General features: G+C 47.1%; 2 protein-coding genes across 6 annotated transcripts in view; one reads left to right on the top strand and one right to left on the bottom strand.

The window, feature by feature from the left end:
* Nucleotides 1-7,426, top strand: part of NR1I2 (nuclear receptor subfamily 1 group I member 2) — a 32,985-nt gene extending 25,559 nt beyond the window's left edge. For 2 of the 3 annotated variants that reach the window (XM_070795530.1, XM_019986925.2), the window contains exons 4-9: nt 386-573; nt 1,455-1,729; nt 4,410-4,552; nt 4,750-4,866; nt 5,214-5,319; nt 6,454-7,426. In XM_070795530.1, the coding sequence (XP_070651631.1) occupies nt 386-573; nt 1,455-1,729; nt 4,410-4,552; nt 4,750-4,866; nt 5,214-5,319; nt 6,454-6,598 (974 nt within the window). In that variant the 3' untranslated portion in view covers nt 6,599-7,426. The remainder of the gene's footprint in view (nt 1-385; nt 574-1,454; nt 1,730-4,409; nt 4,553-4,749; nt 4,867-5,213; nt 5,320-6,453) is intronic. The other variant, XM_019987052.2, reaches the window with a different exon arrangement.
* Nucleotides 7,427-9,888: 2,462 nt separating this feature from the next.
* GSK3B (glycogen synthase kinase 3 beta) overlaps nt 9,889-16,331 on the bottom strand; it is a 219,434-nt gene continuing 212,991 nt past the window's right edge. For all 3 annotated transcript variants that reach the window (XM_070795432.1, XM_070795283.1, XM_070795329.1), the window contains one exon: nt 9,889-14,828. Coding sequence is in view for 2 of the 3 variants with exons in the window: in XM_070795283.1 (XP_070651384.1) it covers nt 14,764-14,828 (65 nt within the window). In the remaining variant the exon portion in view is untranslated. The remainder of the gene's footprint in view (nt 14,829-16,331) is intronic.

Below are 16,331 nucleotides of genomic sequence, written 5' to 3' on the forward strand. Positions count from 1 at the left end.
TATGAAACAACTATTACATAGCAGCAGTCATATTAGGCGCTTCCCATGCAGTGTCTCATGCTAAGAGCAGTGTGAGGTGAGCACTGTCACTCCAGCTTACCACGAAGGAAAGAGAGGTGAAGAAGCCCATCAAGGTCATCACTACAAAGTGGCAAAGCCGTCACTGAAGCCTGGTGCCTTAAGATCCAGAAGCCGGAGCAATAACCACTGTTCCACAGAGTTGTCTTGAACCCCACGGTCACAGGCAGCACACCCGTCCTTCCCCCCAAGTGTTTCTCCAGAGGAGCCCAGAGTCTTTGAGAGCCTGGAAAAGGGCAGGATTCTTGTCACCAGTCTGTCCCCATCCCCTGCTGCCGCCTGAGTCTGCTCCTGGCTGTCCTTGCAGTGATCATGTCCGATGCAGCTGTGGAGCAGAGACGGGCCTTGATCAGGAGGAAGAAGAGAGAACGGATTGAAACTCGGCCCCTTGGAGCCAAGGGTCTGACTGAAGAGCAGCAAATGATGATCAGGGAGCTGACGACTGCTCAGATGAACACCTTTGATAGCACCTTCGTTCATTTCAAGAATTTCCGGGTATGAGGCTTTCGAGATGGCTCAGCTCCTGTGCTTGCTCCTCAGAACCCCAATCTCATTCCCAGGGATTCTCGAAGAGTGGCCCCTGGACTTTCAGGAGCAGCAGCACCACCTGGGAACTTGTTAGAAATGCAGATCCGCAGTTCACCCCTGACAGAACCTTTGAGGGCAGGGCCCAGCAGTCTGTGCTATAACCAGACCCCTCAGGTGATTCTAACTCATGCTCAGGTCTGAGACACTCTGCTCTCTCCTTCTACAGCCTGTAGAAATGGAGTCTGAGTCAGCAATGGAGTTATGGACAGCTGAGTTGCACCAGGGTTGCTGGCATTCAGGGCTTTATGAGGACGCAGAGGGGATATGACATTTGTGAACTGGTTTTACTGATCCAGGAAACTTCAGTGACCTCAGCAATGGTAGCATTGTCTGATCCCAGTGCCCTCTTTCACCTGTGCTCACAGGTATCTCATGACCCATCCAGCTCACAGAACTGGTAGCCAGCAGGCCCCAAAGTCTGTTCTTGCCATCTCCAGCTCTCAGATCCTTTAATGAGTTTCTTGAGTGCAAGTTCAGGGACACTTGGGACACACCCCTCGATGGAGGCCCCCTCACCTTCCACTAAGCAGGAAGCGAACCCATCTCTAACCAGGCAGGAATGTGAGGGACCGTGAAGTCAGAGACCCACAAAAGAGAGAAGAAACCAGCGCTCTGTGTGGGGGCTAGGGGGGTGGGTGGGGTGGGGGCTGTACACGCCTGCCACTGTGCATCCTCTCAGGGAGCAGCTGTGGCTGTGTGCGCCTGTCTGGGAACAGGGAAAATTCCTGTTTGGGAGAATATGTATTCTGTCTCTCCTCTCTTCTCTCCCACTTCTGCTCATGCCCCAGCTGCCAGATGTGCTCAGTAGTGGCCGCCAGATTCCAGAGCCTCTGCAGATTCAGTCCAGGGAAGAAGCTGCCAAGTGGAGGAAGATTAGGGAAGATCTGTGTTCAATGAAGCTCTCCTTGCAGCTGCGGGGGGAAGATGGGAGCGTCTGGAACTACAAGCCCCCAGCTGACAATGGCGGGAAAGAGATCTTTTCCCTGTTGCCCCACATCGCTGACGTGTCCACCTACATGTTCAAAGGCATCATCAACTTTGCCAAGGTCATCTCCTATTTCAGGTAGGACACAGGGGCTGGGTGGATGGTGGCCAGCAGGTTCAGAGGGTCTGGGATGGATTTCTCTGAATTTGGAGGACACTGGTGCCAAAAGACATCCCTTTACCTCTGCCCCCAGGGCACCTGGCCATGTGGGGGAGTGGAGCCCTCTCTGTGTGGCTCATTAGCTTTGTGACTGCAGCCTGCCATTTAACCTGTGGCTCAGCTGCCTCATCTGCTGCTGCTGCTGCTGCTAAGTCACTTCAGTCATGTCTGACTCTGTGTGACCCCATAGACAGCAGCCCACCAGGCTCCCCCATCCCTGGGATTCTCCAGGCGAGAACACTGGAGTGGGTTGCAATTTCCTTCTCCAATGCATGAAAGTGAAAAGTGAAAGTGAAGTCACTCAGTCGTGTTCGACTCTTAGCGACCCATGGACTGCAGCCCACCAGGCTCCTCCATCCATGGGATTTTCCAGGCAAGAGTACTGGAGTGGGGTGCCATTGCCTTCTCTGGCCTCATCTGCTAGATTGGGGCTAATGATGCCTGCCTTGCAGGGCTGTTAAGTGAAATAAGAAAACCTCTGGAAGAGCATTCAGCACATACATGTGGATGTTCAGAGAGTGATGCCCCTTCTCCATTTTCCTGCCAAGGGGTGGGAGTCACAAGTTGATAGTTCAAGAGCAATGCAAGAGTTGGAAGGAAAAGCAAGGAGGCCCATAGAAGAAGAAGGCTAGGAACAGATGCTGTGTTGCCAGCAGTCCACTGCTAGAGAAGGCTGAGAAGGAGGACAATGGGCTGGGACTCCCCAAACTAGGCATGTAGGCAACAACCACCAGGCAACTGGGGTGACTGGGAAGCTCTGGGCCCTACTAGTGTGGTGGCAACCACAGCCCCACAATAGGGAGCCTGTCACAGTGAGAGGTGGCATCAGGCATGTCTTCCCTGGGGTCAGGCCCACCAGGCAGGGCCTGGGCAGGTGGAAGTGAATCACACAAGGAGCCCTGACTCCATACGCTGGCAGAGGGCAGGTTCTTTTCCAGGAGCCCATGGGTTCCCCTGTGGGTGACATGCAGGACTTATTTACTGGAATGAGGGTGGTCACAGGCTGGAGTGGGGTTCAGATTGTGGCAAAGTAGGTCAAGGGAGCAGGGAGAGGGACCCACTTTCACCCATGGACCCAGCATATTCCCCTTGACCGTCCGATGACCCAGGACTTACCACCAGGGTGGGAGGGCACTCATTTCTTGTGACGATCAGCTTTGAGCACAACCACCCTAGGAGGCAGGTGTTACTCTCACCTTCATTCCACAGATAGAAAACAGGTTCACCGAGGTTAAGGCAGGTGCACAGGATCTCAGTTAATCAGAGAGGCTAGCTTTGGAAGCATACAGCCGTCAGAGCTGGCCCCCTGCCAGGTCCTGGGCGGGGCACTGTGGGGGACACAGAAGGAAAAGAGAAACTTTGTGACAGTTGTGGCTCAACATTGCAGATCTAAAAGAAGAGGCTAAACTCCTGAGGAGACCAAAGCCAGGTACAGGTCCTCCTCAAGAACTCCCTCCTGGGCTTTTAGGTAGAATACCTCCATTAGTGGGGAGTGGGGGGGCCCTTTCAGGTAGGGAGGGCTTCCCTGGTGGCTCAGATGGCAAAGAATCTACTTGCAATGCGAGTTTGATCCCTGGGTTGGGAAGATCCCCTGGAGGAGGGCATGGAAACCCACTCCAGTGTTCTTGCCTGGAGAATCCCCATGGACAGAGGGGCCTGGTGGGCTACAGTCCATGGGGTCGCAAAGAATCAGACATGACTGAGCGACTAAGCACAGCACAGCACTCAGGCGGGGAAGTCACTGTGTCAGTCTAACACAGGGCCTAGAAGCAGCCACTGTGGCTGGGCCTGTGCTCAGTGCTGGGGGTGGGCTTCAGGGCACTCAGCCTGCCTGGAGAGAAACAGTAGACATGGCTAATTCAAAACAGACAGCAGGAAGCAGACTGCCCTGCTGCATGGCACTCACGCAGGAGGCACCTGCAGAAGGACTGCACTCTGGAAAGACCTCTAGGAGGCATAGGGACTGCTTGGCCTGAAGGACTAGCAGGATTTACTTAAGTGAAGCTAAAGGGCTTCCCTGGTGCTCAGAAGTAAAGAATCTGCCTACAGTGCAGGAGACCTGTGTTTGATCCCCGGATGGGGAGGATCCCCTGGAGAAGGGAATGACTACCCACTCCAGTATTCTTACCTGCAGAATTCCATCAACAGAGGAGCCTGGCGGGCTACAGTCTATGGGGTTGCAAAAGAGACATGACTGAGCGACTAACAACATTTCACTTCAAAGGCGTAATCATTCCAAATGGGGAAACCTAGGCAGAAAGTATGAGGCTGGGGACCAGGAGCCCAGGCTGTGCAGGGAGCTGGAGGAGATGGGGCTGGGCTGTAAGGGGCCCGGACACCCAGCCACATCAGCAGTGGAGAGTCCCTGAAGATGGCAGGGGCCCAGAGGAAGATGGCAGTGAGGAGGAATCTGCTGGCTGGATTGTGAGCGGGAGAGAGTGGAGGCAATTCGAAGGCTACTGCAATTGTGCTCAGGGGCAGGAGCCCATCCCACGTCCTCTCTTCGCCACCCCCACCCTGATTCAGAATTACAGGAGTGGGTGCCGGCCTGCGGCAGCTTCCATGGAAGCCAGCATCCCCTCCTTATCCTTGCTGCCAGGGACCTGCCCATAGAGGACCAGATCTCCCTGCTGAAGGGGGCCGCCTTTGAGTTGTGCCAGCTGAGATTCAACACGGTGTTCAATGCAGAGACCAGGACCTGGGAGTGCGGTCGGCTGTCCTACTGCGTGGAAGACCCTGCAGGTGCCTGAGAGATTCCTGTCTGTCCTGGCAGAGGGTGGGAAAACATCCATGGAGGGAGGAGAGGAGCCATGCCATGGCGGGTCCTAGGATCGCAGTGCAGAAGATCGGGCCATGGGAAAGGGGGCCTTGGTGAGGGAGATCTGGGTCCTGGGTCAGCTTCCTGAGAAGTGGACCCTCCAGCCTGCACCCACCCACAGGTGGCTTCCAGCAGCTTCTCCTGGAGCCTGTGCTGAAATTCCACTATATGCTGAAGAAGCTGCAGCTGCATAAGGAGGAGTATGTGCTTATGCAGGCCATCTCCCTGTTCTCTCCAGGTGAGAGCTGCACCTGCCTTGCCTGGCTTCCCCTTGCCCTCGCTTGTTTCCCCAGGCTTGCTCACACCCCATCAGCTTCAGCCAAGGGCGGGGGCAGCATTCCTTCCTTTGCTTTCCCCAGGGAAGGTTCCCGACTGATGGCCCTGCCCTCCACTCACTGCTCAGCCAGGATGGGGACTGCAGCTGTTTGCTCCCAGGCTTAGAGGGGTGATGCAAAGCCCTCTGGTCAACCCCCTCACCTCCTTGCCTGGGAATACTTGGTTCTGGAAGGTGGTTGGCTAGCCATTTGTCCCCTCTGGGATGGACCAAGCCTGTCTTGGCCCCCGTGGCCTTCCCCTCCCCACCAGACCGCCCAGGTGTGGTGCAGCGCCTCGTGGTAGACCAGCTACAGGAACGGTTCGCCATGACCCTGAAGGCCTACATCGAGTTCAACCGGCCCCAGCCCGCCCACAGGTGAGCAGCAAGCAGGGAGGGTGTGAGGGGGTATGAGCCCTGCCCCCAGGGCCCTGCTTGTCCTGAGGCAGCCTCTGATTACCAGGGCTTTGGGCCGCTGTTTTGTGGCCTTCATTGAGGTCTCCTGCCCAGTCAACTAGAACTATTTGTTGAGAAGAGCCAGCCCTGGTGCCAAGCAGTTTACATGCACGTCATATTTAATCCTGAAAACAGCCCCATGCAGCAAGTGCTACCATATCCTGCCAGGGACTGGAGGCTCAGGGTGTCTGACCCCGGGGCCCGCAGCCAGACAGGTGGGGTTGGAGGTAGGTCCTTGCTGGCCAAGTCTACAGCCCACACCCTGGAGCACTAACTGCCTAACCACCTCCCAGGACAAACTCCATGTAACAGGGGAGGAAACTCCTTGGTCCTGGTCACCTAAGGGAGGAGGGCTGCTTGTTTAGGGCTTGGCCAGGCAGGAGCTCCCACCCCATTCACTGGGCCCCAGCAGCCCTTGTGACCTGGTGCCAAGCCTGGGCCATGACCAGGGAAGGCCAGTGCTGGGTGTGCTTGTGCGAATGTAAAACTTCGGGTCCTTACTTGGCCTGCTGCAGCTGGCTTTTGAGCTTGGCTTCATGGGATGCTGGGTGTCTTGCTTTGCTCAATCCTCCCCTGTATGGAGCCAGGAGGCATCGTGGGGAACCTGAGGCATGAGGTGTGTCTCAGACACTGGATCCCAGGCTAGATCCAGGGAGGGATTGCTTCCTGCAGCCTCTGCCTCCACAGCTTCTCCCCTTGGTCCTGACGCCCATTCATTAGCTATGGCAGTGATGATCCCCCCAAACTGACCTGTTCATGCCGTGTCTGGAATGCCTGGTTTCCCCACGATGTCCCTGTGTGCGGAGACTGAAGCCCAGAGGAGGAGATGTGGGTGGGGAGAGTGGTCCACACCTCAAGGGTGCCAGGCTGCTCTGCCCCCTTGTCCACAGACTGCTGTGGAAGCTTAAGGAATTCAGCCGAGCCTTGTCTCTTGGCTTACCTAAGAGGTCCTGAGATGAAAACCCTCAAAGGTGTGCAGTTTCAGAGGGGCTCCAGCTTTGGTGGGTGGGGGCAGGGCGGGCTGTTCCGCCAACTGTTCCTCTGACTGGCCGGCAGGTTCTTGTTCCTGAAGATCATGGCCATACTCACCGAGCTCCGCAGCCTCAGCGCCGAGCACACCCAGCAGCTACTGCGCATCCACGACGTTCACCCCTTCGCCACCCCACTCATGCAGGAGCTCTTCAGCACCACAAATGGCTGACTGGCTGCCTCAGGGAAGCCAGAGCCGGGGCCCTCGGAGCCGAAGCCACCATTCCTGGGGCTGGACAGATGGACGCTGACAGTGCCCAACAGGTCCTGCCTCCCCAGGGGTCTCAGAGAGACAGCCGTGATGATGGCGGGCTAGCATTCCTCAGCACCCACCTAGGTCTGTGGAGAGCCAAGCCCAAGTGCCTTACATGGAGACTGTGCTGGCCCCTAGGTCAGGCCCTTAGAGAGGCAAGGCACCCCTCTCCCCTTAGAAGAGGCCCTGGGTCTGGGCATCTAGTGTCATGGTGGGAGAGGGGATAGGACACCTGGGGCTGGGGCATCTGAGGGTCTGTGCCCACACCCAAGTTTATTAGCTGCTTGGTTTTTTTCACTGCTTCATCTGCTACCCCTCCTTTCCCACTTGCCAGCCATTCCCAACCCACAACCTCCAGTCCCAGGTTGCTCTGTGAGTTCCAGGCCTGTGTGTGCTAATGCAGGTGCATTAGAGTTGAGGGAGTCCTTTAGAGAGAGGCCAGAAGGCCTGCACCGAGGGTCACAAGCTTGTCATAACCTCTTCTGTGTATTCTTCCCTCATTCTGTCTCCATTCATGGAAACACATCATTACACACTGACAATAAGCTACCTGCTGTGGGGAGTACACGCTGACTCAGACATGGATCCTGGCCTTCATGGGGGTATGTGACTTGATGCAGGTCAGCTTCACAACCGAACTGGGGCTGGTTCCTCCTGAGACTGGAACATGGAGGACTCCATGGTGGGGCTATATGGATGGCAGTTAATAAATGCGTTCCTGTTTACACATCTGTTTTCAAAGCTGAAGAGTATGACAGCCTTTCCTTTATAACCATTTTGAATAAAAATGTTTCTGCATTTTTCACAAATTACGGGCATCCCATACCTAAGAACCAGGCTTATCACATATGATCCTATGGTTAATGTCAAATCAAGGCAAGAGGACTTAAATAATTAACTTTTGGTTAGAGATTTAAACTTCTTTGGCCTTCCTTTCTGGGGGAAAAAGAAATGTGGGGATGGTGAAAGAGAAATAGATTTGTACATATTTCTATTTTTATAATACATATTTTGCTATTGCCCTTACACATCTGAAGACTTTTGGTGTGAGAACATAAAAAATGCATTATTTAACTTGGCTTGTTCATAAAAATAATTATTCCACATAAAAACTTTACATATCAAAGTGTAGTAATTTTAAATGACTAATATTTTTATGCAAATGAAGCTACAAGTTAACTGAATTTTAAGGAACAGATATTCACTTTTACCATTTTTCAAGAAGGTCACACTTGGAGAACTTAAGTCATTGAGACTATACATCAAAGCAAACAAACATATTCTCTGTCACCCCTCCAGATTCCCCAGCCTCTTCTGCATCAAGGGGACGTAGAACACACTACTTTTTAGAAAAGAATCTGGGGGAAAAGGAGTTCTTTCCAAACACATTGCAGATTTTGCCCCCAGTAATTGTGTCTAATTATACTCATTTAGAAATATAAACATATTCCTGTACCATATACATCTCTTCTTTCCCATTGACATAATTTTGAGTGTGCTATTCACTCGAGTCTGAAATGGTTGTTAAGTGTGGACTACGGTAAGGTAAGAGCAGGGTGATTAAGGTGGGATGTAGAGACATCCATCTCCCAGTATTGATTTTAAAAACACCCGGGCCGTTTCACAAACATTGAATTGATATGTATGTATGGATTACACATATTATAAAAACTAAGTGTAGTCCAAGTGCAGTTAAGGTTCAAGGTTAGGTGCACCGAAGAGCTCACACAGGAGTCTTCCTTTCAGCAGCTTTGTGGATGTCCAGTTTATAGGGCTAAGAGCCAAAGTCAACTTTCCTACTCTCAAATGTTTGAATTTCCCTGTTACTCCCTTCACTGAGTTCTTGAGCAGTAGAACTTAGCATCAGTTTCTAGGCATCCCTGAGACCCCCATTCTTTTTCTAGGTCTTGCCTCAGTCAGGTGAGGATGGGGTCAGTCTCCAAAGCTCAGGAGAGAAGCCCAAGTAAGTTACTGCTTACCTTCTGGCTCCGTTAAGTTAGAGCCACTCCGCCACCAATCTCTACCTGGTCTGGACTTTAAGGATCCAGTTAAAGCCTGGGTATCAACAACTCGTGGGAAGGCCCACTGTGTCCTCTCTTTTCTGAAAAGAGGATGTAAAGAGAAACATACGCTTAATGGACCATTCCTTCACAGCCTGTGACAACTCGTGGGCTTCATCATACCATTTTCCCTGACAGCTTCAGTCTTCCCCATAACATAACCACAACCCTCCTAAACCTGAAGGTGCTAGTGTGGGTGAAATAGTCCTGCACCTGAGAGAGGGGTGAACACCCCATTGCTTTTGCTCACTTCAGACTTCTCTACAAAGAGGAGCTGCAACCTGAGTGCTCCCTTTCATAACTGCCCTTCTCAATGGGCACCCAGGGTCACTGCTCACCTGAGATATGATCTCAAAGGACGGGTTCATCACTACTTCAAAGTCCTTAACCCATTACACAAGTGACATCTTGCCACCCTTCCCCTCCCAAACCCCTGCAACTGGTAAAGGTGTTTATTTTATAAATATCAGCCAAGCCGACCACCACAACAATAAATAGAGGACCAGACTTTATCCAATATAAATTTGTTTTTATTGAAGCAGCAGTCACATGACTTTATATCTAGCCTTTAGATTAGGCCTGACGGAGTGAGCCAGCCCTAAAAAAATGTTTCTTTTTGCACTAAGAGACATAACATGTTTACATACATCATCCAGTATTGGAAATGAACAGACTCAAACACAACATGTGTTGGTTTACCTGGGAGGTACAGCCCCACTATTCGTGGTGTTCATATAATTCACAGATACTCCCAAAGACCATTACTAATGGGATGAAAGTTAAAAAAAAAAAAAAAAAGCTACACCAGACCATGAACACAGGAATCAAAGACAGAAGCTTATACACATTTTTAAAAATTTGTCCCTTTCAGGCTTGTATTCTTTCTATTCAAAGCAATGTTTGCATAGCTTCCTCGATATCAACTCCAAAGGTTTCCAAGATGGAAGCTGCACCTCTTGGGGCTATACAATGGAATAAGATCATTTAAGAGAACGAGAACTAGTGTTCATATCTTGACTTTTGTTAACAGCTTCGTGTTTCTCTAATTGGAGGAATGAAGTGGTGATGTGACTACATAATGCATTGGCAAAATAGATAGGGTGAAGGAAATAAGGTTGGGTACTGAAATAAAGACCACACACTTGTGAATTTTAATTTCATTTCCAGGCTAACCTACTTTTTATTTAATGCAAATTACAGTACCAGTTAACTATTTCCAAACCAAGTCACATAGAACGAAATGTATTTACAAGGGAATGGGGAAAGGGAAAAAAAACATTGAGCATACTTTTCACAAAAAAGTTTATATTTAAAATGAAAAAAAAAAATCAGTCACAGAGGCATTCAAGTAGTAATAATGTTATACAGATTTTGCTTTTCCTTTATATCAAGACAGATTTGCACAAGTGTTTGCAATAGTTTGTATACAACCCACAGTCCTTTATATATATATATATATATAATAATAAATTTTGTTTTTTAGATTTGATTTTAAGATGGAAGTGGTCACGCTAATTGGTATGTTTACAGGCCCAAGTGATCCATCGGCAACACATTTATGAATGCAAATTTTACAGGCAAGCACATTTTCATACATCTATCTGTATCTGCCTGTAGACAGATATAGTAAGAAAAAAAAAACTTAAAAATCAACACAAGGAAGTCTACTTTGTCAAGTTAACCCCTTATGTACTGGTTGTCATTTTGCTTTTATTGCAGAGGTGCAAATGGAGCAACAAACTTGAATAAAACGTCATAACCCTTGTGAAAATAATCCAAACCCCAGAGATTACTTCCAAAGCCTCTCAAACACAGACCTTAGTCTGGGGCTCTACTCTGCTTCTAGTTGTCTTATTTTCAGTGGCTCAGGTTTCTACCAGAAAAGACAGATTTTACTGTAAAGCATACTTAGTTTATTTTTCTATATAAGGGATATAAGAGAGAAAGTGTTTGACTCTGTGATTAGATGATCAACTAACATGAATGAGAAATCAGATACAATTTTGGTTTAAAACAAAAACCCCCAAGCTCCTGGGGATCTGGCATTGGCCAAACTTCCTTTGGAAGATTCCAAAGTTAAATCCCTTAAAAAGGAAAGGGAAAAAGAAATGAAATGCCAGTGTCTTTATATCCACAGGGATAGAGAATACAATAGTCCTCTTAGAAACCTTTGCATTGGTGCAGACAAGATGACTGGTTAGGCAGGCTTTGTTAAAACACAAAAAATATGTGTCTAAAAATTAAGAGGACTTGAAAAAAAGGACACAACACGTTGCTGGAAAGAAGGTGCAGTCTTCTGCCTTGCTGGAATGAACACATGATATTTCAAAAATAGCAAGCTTTGGTTTGGTAAAGTTTTTTTTTTTTCTTCTTCTTCTACTTGAGACATCTTGTATGGAGTACTTGGAGGCAAAACAAGTAATTTTGATTTTTTTTTTTTTTCTTTCGAAAAAGGCCTTCATGATGGGCACACAGTAACAAACAGATTTTTTAAAAAGATAAATTAAAATGACATTTCATTGAACAGGGGTAGAGGTGACAGGAGGGAGGAAAGTTCCCTTGTGAAAACAAGTCCCCACCGCGTGGGCGGCAATCGTGCAGCGGCCACTAGTAATTGCACCACAGCATTTTAGACCACTCGTGTATCAAAACTGATACAAGTATTAAGAAACATCGATTTACAAAAACCAATTCTCTCTCTCTCTTTTTTCTCTCATTTGGGAGGGAAGTAGATGAAACGGAGAGAGAGAGAGAGAGGGCAGAAGGCTCCCGGAATCTGCTGTCTGTAAGACCCATGGTTAGGGTTTGGGGGAAGAGACGAGCAAAATCTACTCTATTCCATATTCTCCGGCTAGAGGGCTCCCTGGCACTACACTAAGTCCCTGGATGAAATGGAACTGGTCACTGCTACTGAGGAGGAAACAGATGTTCAGAACCAAAACAAAGGTAGGGCTTGAATGAAATGAGATTAAGAAAATGATTATGGTTTCCTCTTTCCACTCCTGAGCATGGTTAACTGTGGAAGGGGCAAAGACACTGTTATGAGTGAGCCACTATTTCAAAGGGAAGGGGGTGGGACAGGGAGACATGGATATCGAGACCAATTAATATCTGCAAAATGAAAAACGGAAACAAAAAAACAAACACATGGAAGCGAAGGCACTCCAAACTATATAGATACACTATACATTGCTAGAGTTATTGTTACAATAATACAGGCCGGTACCTACTGTACAGAGTTAAAACTATATGGCTTTAAAAAGCTCGTCTACAATTTGTCTGATTATTAAACAGAATCACTGCCCTGAACAGTAACTTTTTGCTCATTAATAACAGTTCCTGGGTCCACATATTTACATACAAAACAATAGAACTTAAATTTAAAAACATTGAAAGAAAATATAATGTACAAGCTTGAATTTGGTGAGGAGCTTTTATTATTATTATTTACAAAAAACATTATTCAGAGACCTGGATCCCACTTGTATAAAAGAGTTCTGTGATCCCACCATGATCCTTGAGAAAGAAAAATCACGAACCTCAGCCCTCACACACACACAATTAAAATGAGAGAAAAACTTGACTTTTCTCTCTTCTCTTACCCCATTTACGGGGGAAAGTGTTTCCTAAAAGAAGCACAGATTTTTACATTCTCCAGCAAGTATATCAAGTTCAGAGTACTGTCTGTGTCCACATGTTTGGCTGGGTAGTTTGGTCTCAAAGTAGGTCCACTTCTCTGTCACAGACCTGCCATCCAGATTCTTTATAAACCCTTTCTGAAATGGTCTATCAAAGCCATTCCCTTTAAGAATTAATGCTGTCAAATACTTTGATTCAGACTTCTTTCAAATCTTAATTTGCTCTCAGAAGCTCATTATGAAAAGTAAAATGCAATTGGTTTGATTTGGTTTGAGTGAGTGTGTTTCCTTTCTCACGAACTCTGATATAACCAGAGGTTGGAGAAACCCTTCTGTGGCTTAAGAGCTTAGCTAGACAGTGAGTGAAAACTAGGATGGCTCACAGGTGCCTCTCTGGGTACTGGTTCATGTCAGCAGGCAGTACGACTCTCTTGGAGAGTCACACACACTTGGTTAAGAAGCAGGACAGGGTGCCGGAACCTGCGTGAGGGCTGCCAAGAGACTCCACTTCCGAATCACCTGGAGGGCGAAGCTCCTAACATGACCGAAGGTGACAAGGAGGGTAAAAGGTTACACACAGTCTGGGGCTCAGCTCTGCAGCCCTACAGTTATCAGCTAACCTTGGAAAGGTGTGTGGGGAAGGAAGGAAGGTAGGCGGGAAAGGCGGCCATCACTCAAGTGATCTTTAAATGTAAAGTACAACTGATTGTGCCTTAAAGATTCATAGGTCAAGTAATGGCCCATAAGCACCAAGGTGTCTAAGGTTCATTTTAGAGTATATAAGGCCCACATAGATGTCAACCTTAAAAATATAAGACAAACCAGCTGTGAAAATCTATTCCCTTACTGCCAACGTAATCCTTCAATTCTCCTTGCTTTCCAAGGAATATTGCTTTTTCTTCAAAAACAGAGACTGAGTCTTACACTGTTCACTGATTATATGAAGAAAACAAAAACTCTTAACTAGGTGTAGGGGGAAACATCCTCATGCTTCAACTAGTCAATTTTGATATTGTGGACAAAAACAGAAAGACAGAACAAAACAAAAAAAAACCCAAACAAAAGGCAGTACTGAATCTATGTATATAACACATATACACACATTTATATAATCAGTTTTCCTATAAAGTCAGCAGGTACAAGTGACTGTTTATATCATTTTGATGTGTAGTTTTTAATATTCCTACCATCTAAAATCATCATGGCCTATCTCACATGCATCAATAAATAAAATTTAAAAAGCTTGAGGTTAAAAAAGCTGAAATTAAATACAGATTCTGGATTTGGAGTTAAAATTAAAACTATATGCAGAATGTGGCAATTTCTGCAAGCTCAATTTGCAATTAAAAAATACGAAAAATAAACCAGTAGACTGTTACAATTCACATTATTTAACTAAGATGTCCTCTCAAGTGTATCTTTCCAAGGGAAGCAACTTTAGATTAAAAAAATCTGGACAAATTCATTCACAGTGGTGAGATCTGCCCGGCCCATCCTTCTCCTCCAGGTTCATCAGCTTTTGACCTCTGCAGCCAGAGTGGCCAGCTCAATACCCTTCTCAGTCTTCTCCTAGGTCACTGGATTAAAACTGTACTAAGTTTTATAGAGAACCTTTGGTCAGGCAAACAAAGACCCACACAAAGAGCACACACGCTTCTCCCCTAACAGCTTCAGAAGTTTCTTTACCTACAGAAGTTTCTTCACCACTAGCACTGATTAAGAGTAAAATAAAACCTTGACATCAATTAAGAATTTTCCCCTTATAGATTCAAACTTTATTGACCTCCCGGGTTACAAATGACACACATTTCCTTTGTCTGCCACACCTGCCATTGACATGCCAAAGGCAAGTCTTCAAGTACCCGAGGATATGGATTAATTTTACAAGTGACATTTAAGTCCCCATTGAGTTACACCTGCTAAGCTCCCAACCAATTTCAAGCTGTGCACTATACCCAAGTCTTACACTTGACTTTAAAAGAAAACAAAGTTCAAAGAAACTTCAGCACAGAACAAAGTCTTCTTCTTTTGTGGAAGGGGCATGAGGCAGGAGTCCTGTTTTTAAAGTATACAACAGCAGACTTTTGATAAAAAAAGATTGTCGTGGGAGAGAGATTGTGTGTTCTAGTGCTCCTCTTTCCCCCTCCCCACAACCCCTCCCACCCCCTGGATCTCCCTCAAGTGAGAATACAATGAAACTGGTTTGTATTTATAGATATTTTACAAGGTTAAATAAGAACAACAATAATAATAAAAAAAAATTGAACACTAAAATGAATAGGTTTTTTTTCTCTTTTTAATTTTCTTTCCAATCGTGACCAGTGTTGCTGAGTGACACTCAAGTAAACTGGTGGTTGTTCCTGTGTAGCTGGCTGCTCGGGACTGTTCAGGAGTCGGAAGCTGATGCAGAAGCGGCATTATTGGTCTGTCCACGGTCTCCAGCATTAGCATCTGCAAATTGAAAGCCCCAAGAGAGAGCATGAACAATCCTGTAATACCCCAGAGAGAAAAGAACGTGGCCTCAACTGCAGACTGAGAGCTGTATCTAGAATGTTGTTTTAAATATGGCCAATACTATGATATTTCAGTCCCTCTGCTGGATCCTCAGGTTGGGAAATCTGTTGTGGGCCCTAGAACTTTTGCAGGAGTGCAAAAACTTCTTTGGTATAATTGTTCTCCAGTTTGTGGGTTCTCTGCTAGGCAGTCTAAGGTTGAGCTAATGGTGACCTCCTCCAAGAGGATTTATGCCACATGCTGCGCCTCCCAGGTCTGCTGTAGCCAGAGTCCCTCTCTCTGTGGCAGGCCACTGCTGACCTGTGCCTCCACAAGGGGTGCTCAGACACTCAAAGACAGGTCTGGCTCAGTCTCTTGTGGAAAATACTTAAAGAGATGGGAATACCAGACCACCTTACCTGCCTCCTGAGAAACCTGTATGCAGGTCAAAAAGCAACAGTTAGAACCAGACATGGAACAACGGACTGGTTCCAAATTGGGAAAGGAGTAAATCAAGGCTGTATATTGTCACCCTGCTTATTTAATTTATATGCAGAGTACATCACACGAAATGCAGGGCTGGATGAAGCACAAGCTGGAATCAAGATTGCTGGGAGAAATATCAATAACCTCAGATATGCAGATACCACCACCCTTATGGCAGAAAGTGAAGAGGAACTAAAAAGCCTCTTGATGAAGATGAGAGTGAAAAAGCTGGCTTAAAACTCAACATTCAAAAAAATTAAGATCATGGTATCCAGTCCCATCACTCCATGGCAAATAGATGGGGAAACAATGCAAACAGTGACAGACTTTCTTTTCTTGGGCTCCAAAATCACTGTGGACGGTGACTGCAGCCGTGAAGTTAAAAGACATTTGCTCCTTGGAAGAAAATGATAAACCTCGACAGCATATTAAAAAGCAGAGATGTTACTTTGCCAACAAAGTTACGTCCAGTAAAAGTTATGGGTTATAGTTTTTCCAATAGTCATGTATGGATGTGAGAGTTGAAATATAGAAGGCTGAGCATTGAAGAATTGATGCTTTTAAACTGTGGTGTTGCAGAAGACTCTTGAGAGTCTCTTGGACTGCAAGGAGATCAAACCAGTCCATCCTAAAGGAATCAGTCCTGAACATTCACTAGAAGGATGGATGCTAAAGCTGAAGCTCCAATACTTTGGCCACCTGAAGCGAAGTGTTGACTCATTGGAAAAGACCCTGTGCTGGGAGCGATTGAAGGCAAGAGGAGAAGGGGACGACAGAGAAGATGGTTAGATGCCATCACTGACTTGATGGACATAGCTCCAGGAGATGGTGAAGGACAGGGAAGCTTGGCATGCTGCCGTCCATGGGGTCGCAGAGTCGGACATGACTGACTGAACAACAACAACAATGCTATGAAATATGAATTTCTTCCTGCATAGATCTAAGTATGTGCCTTGGATGGGTCTCAGTGCAGGG

The sequence above is a fragment of the Bos indicus genome, chromosome 1, assembly GCF_029378745.1.
Source record: "Bos indicus isolate NIAB-ARS_2022 breed Sahiwal x Tharparkar chromosome 1, NIAB-ARS_B.indTharparkar_mat_pri_1.0, whole genome shotgun sequence".
Taxonomy (NCBI): Eukaryota; Metazoa; Chordata; class Mammalia; order Artiodactyla; family Bovidae; genus Bos; species Bos indicus.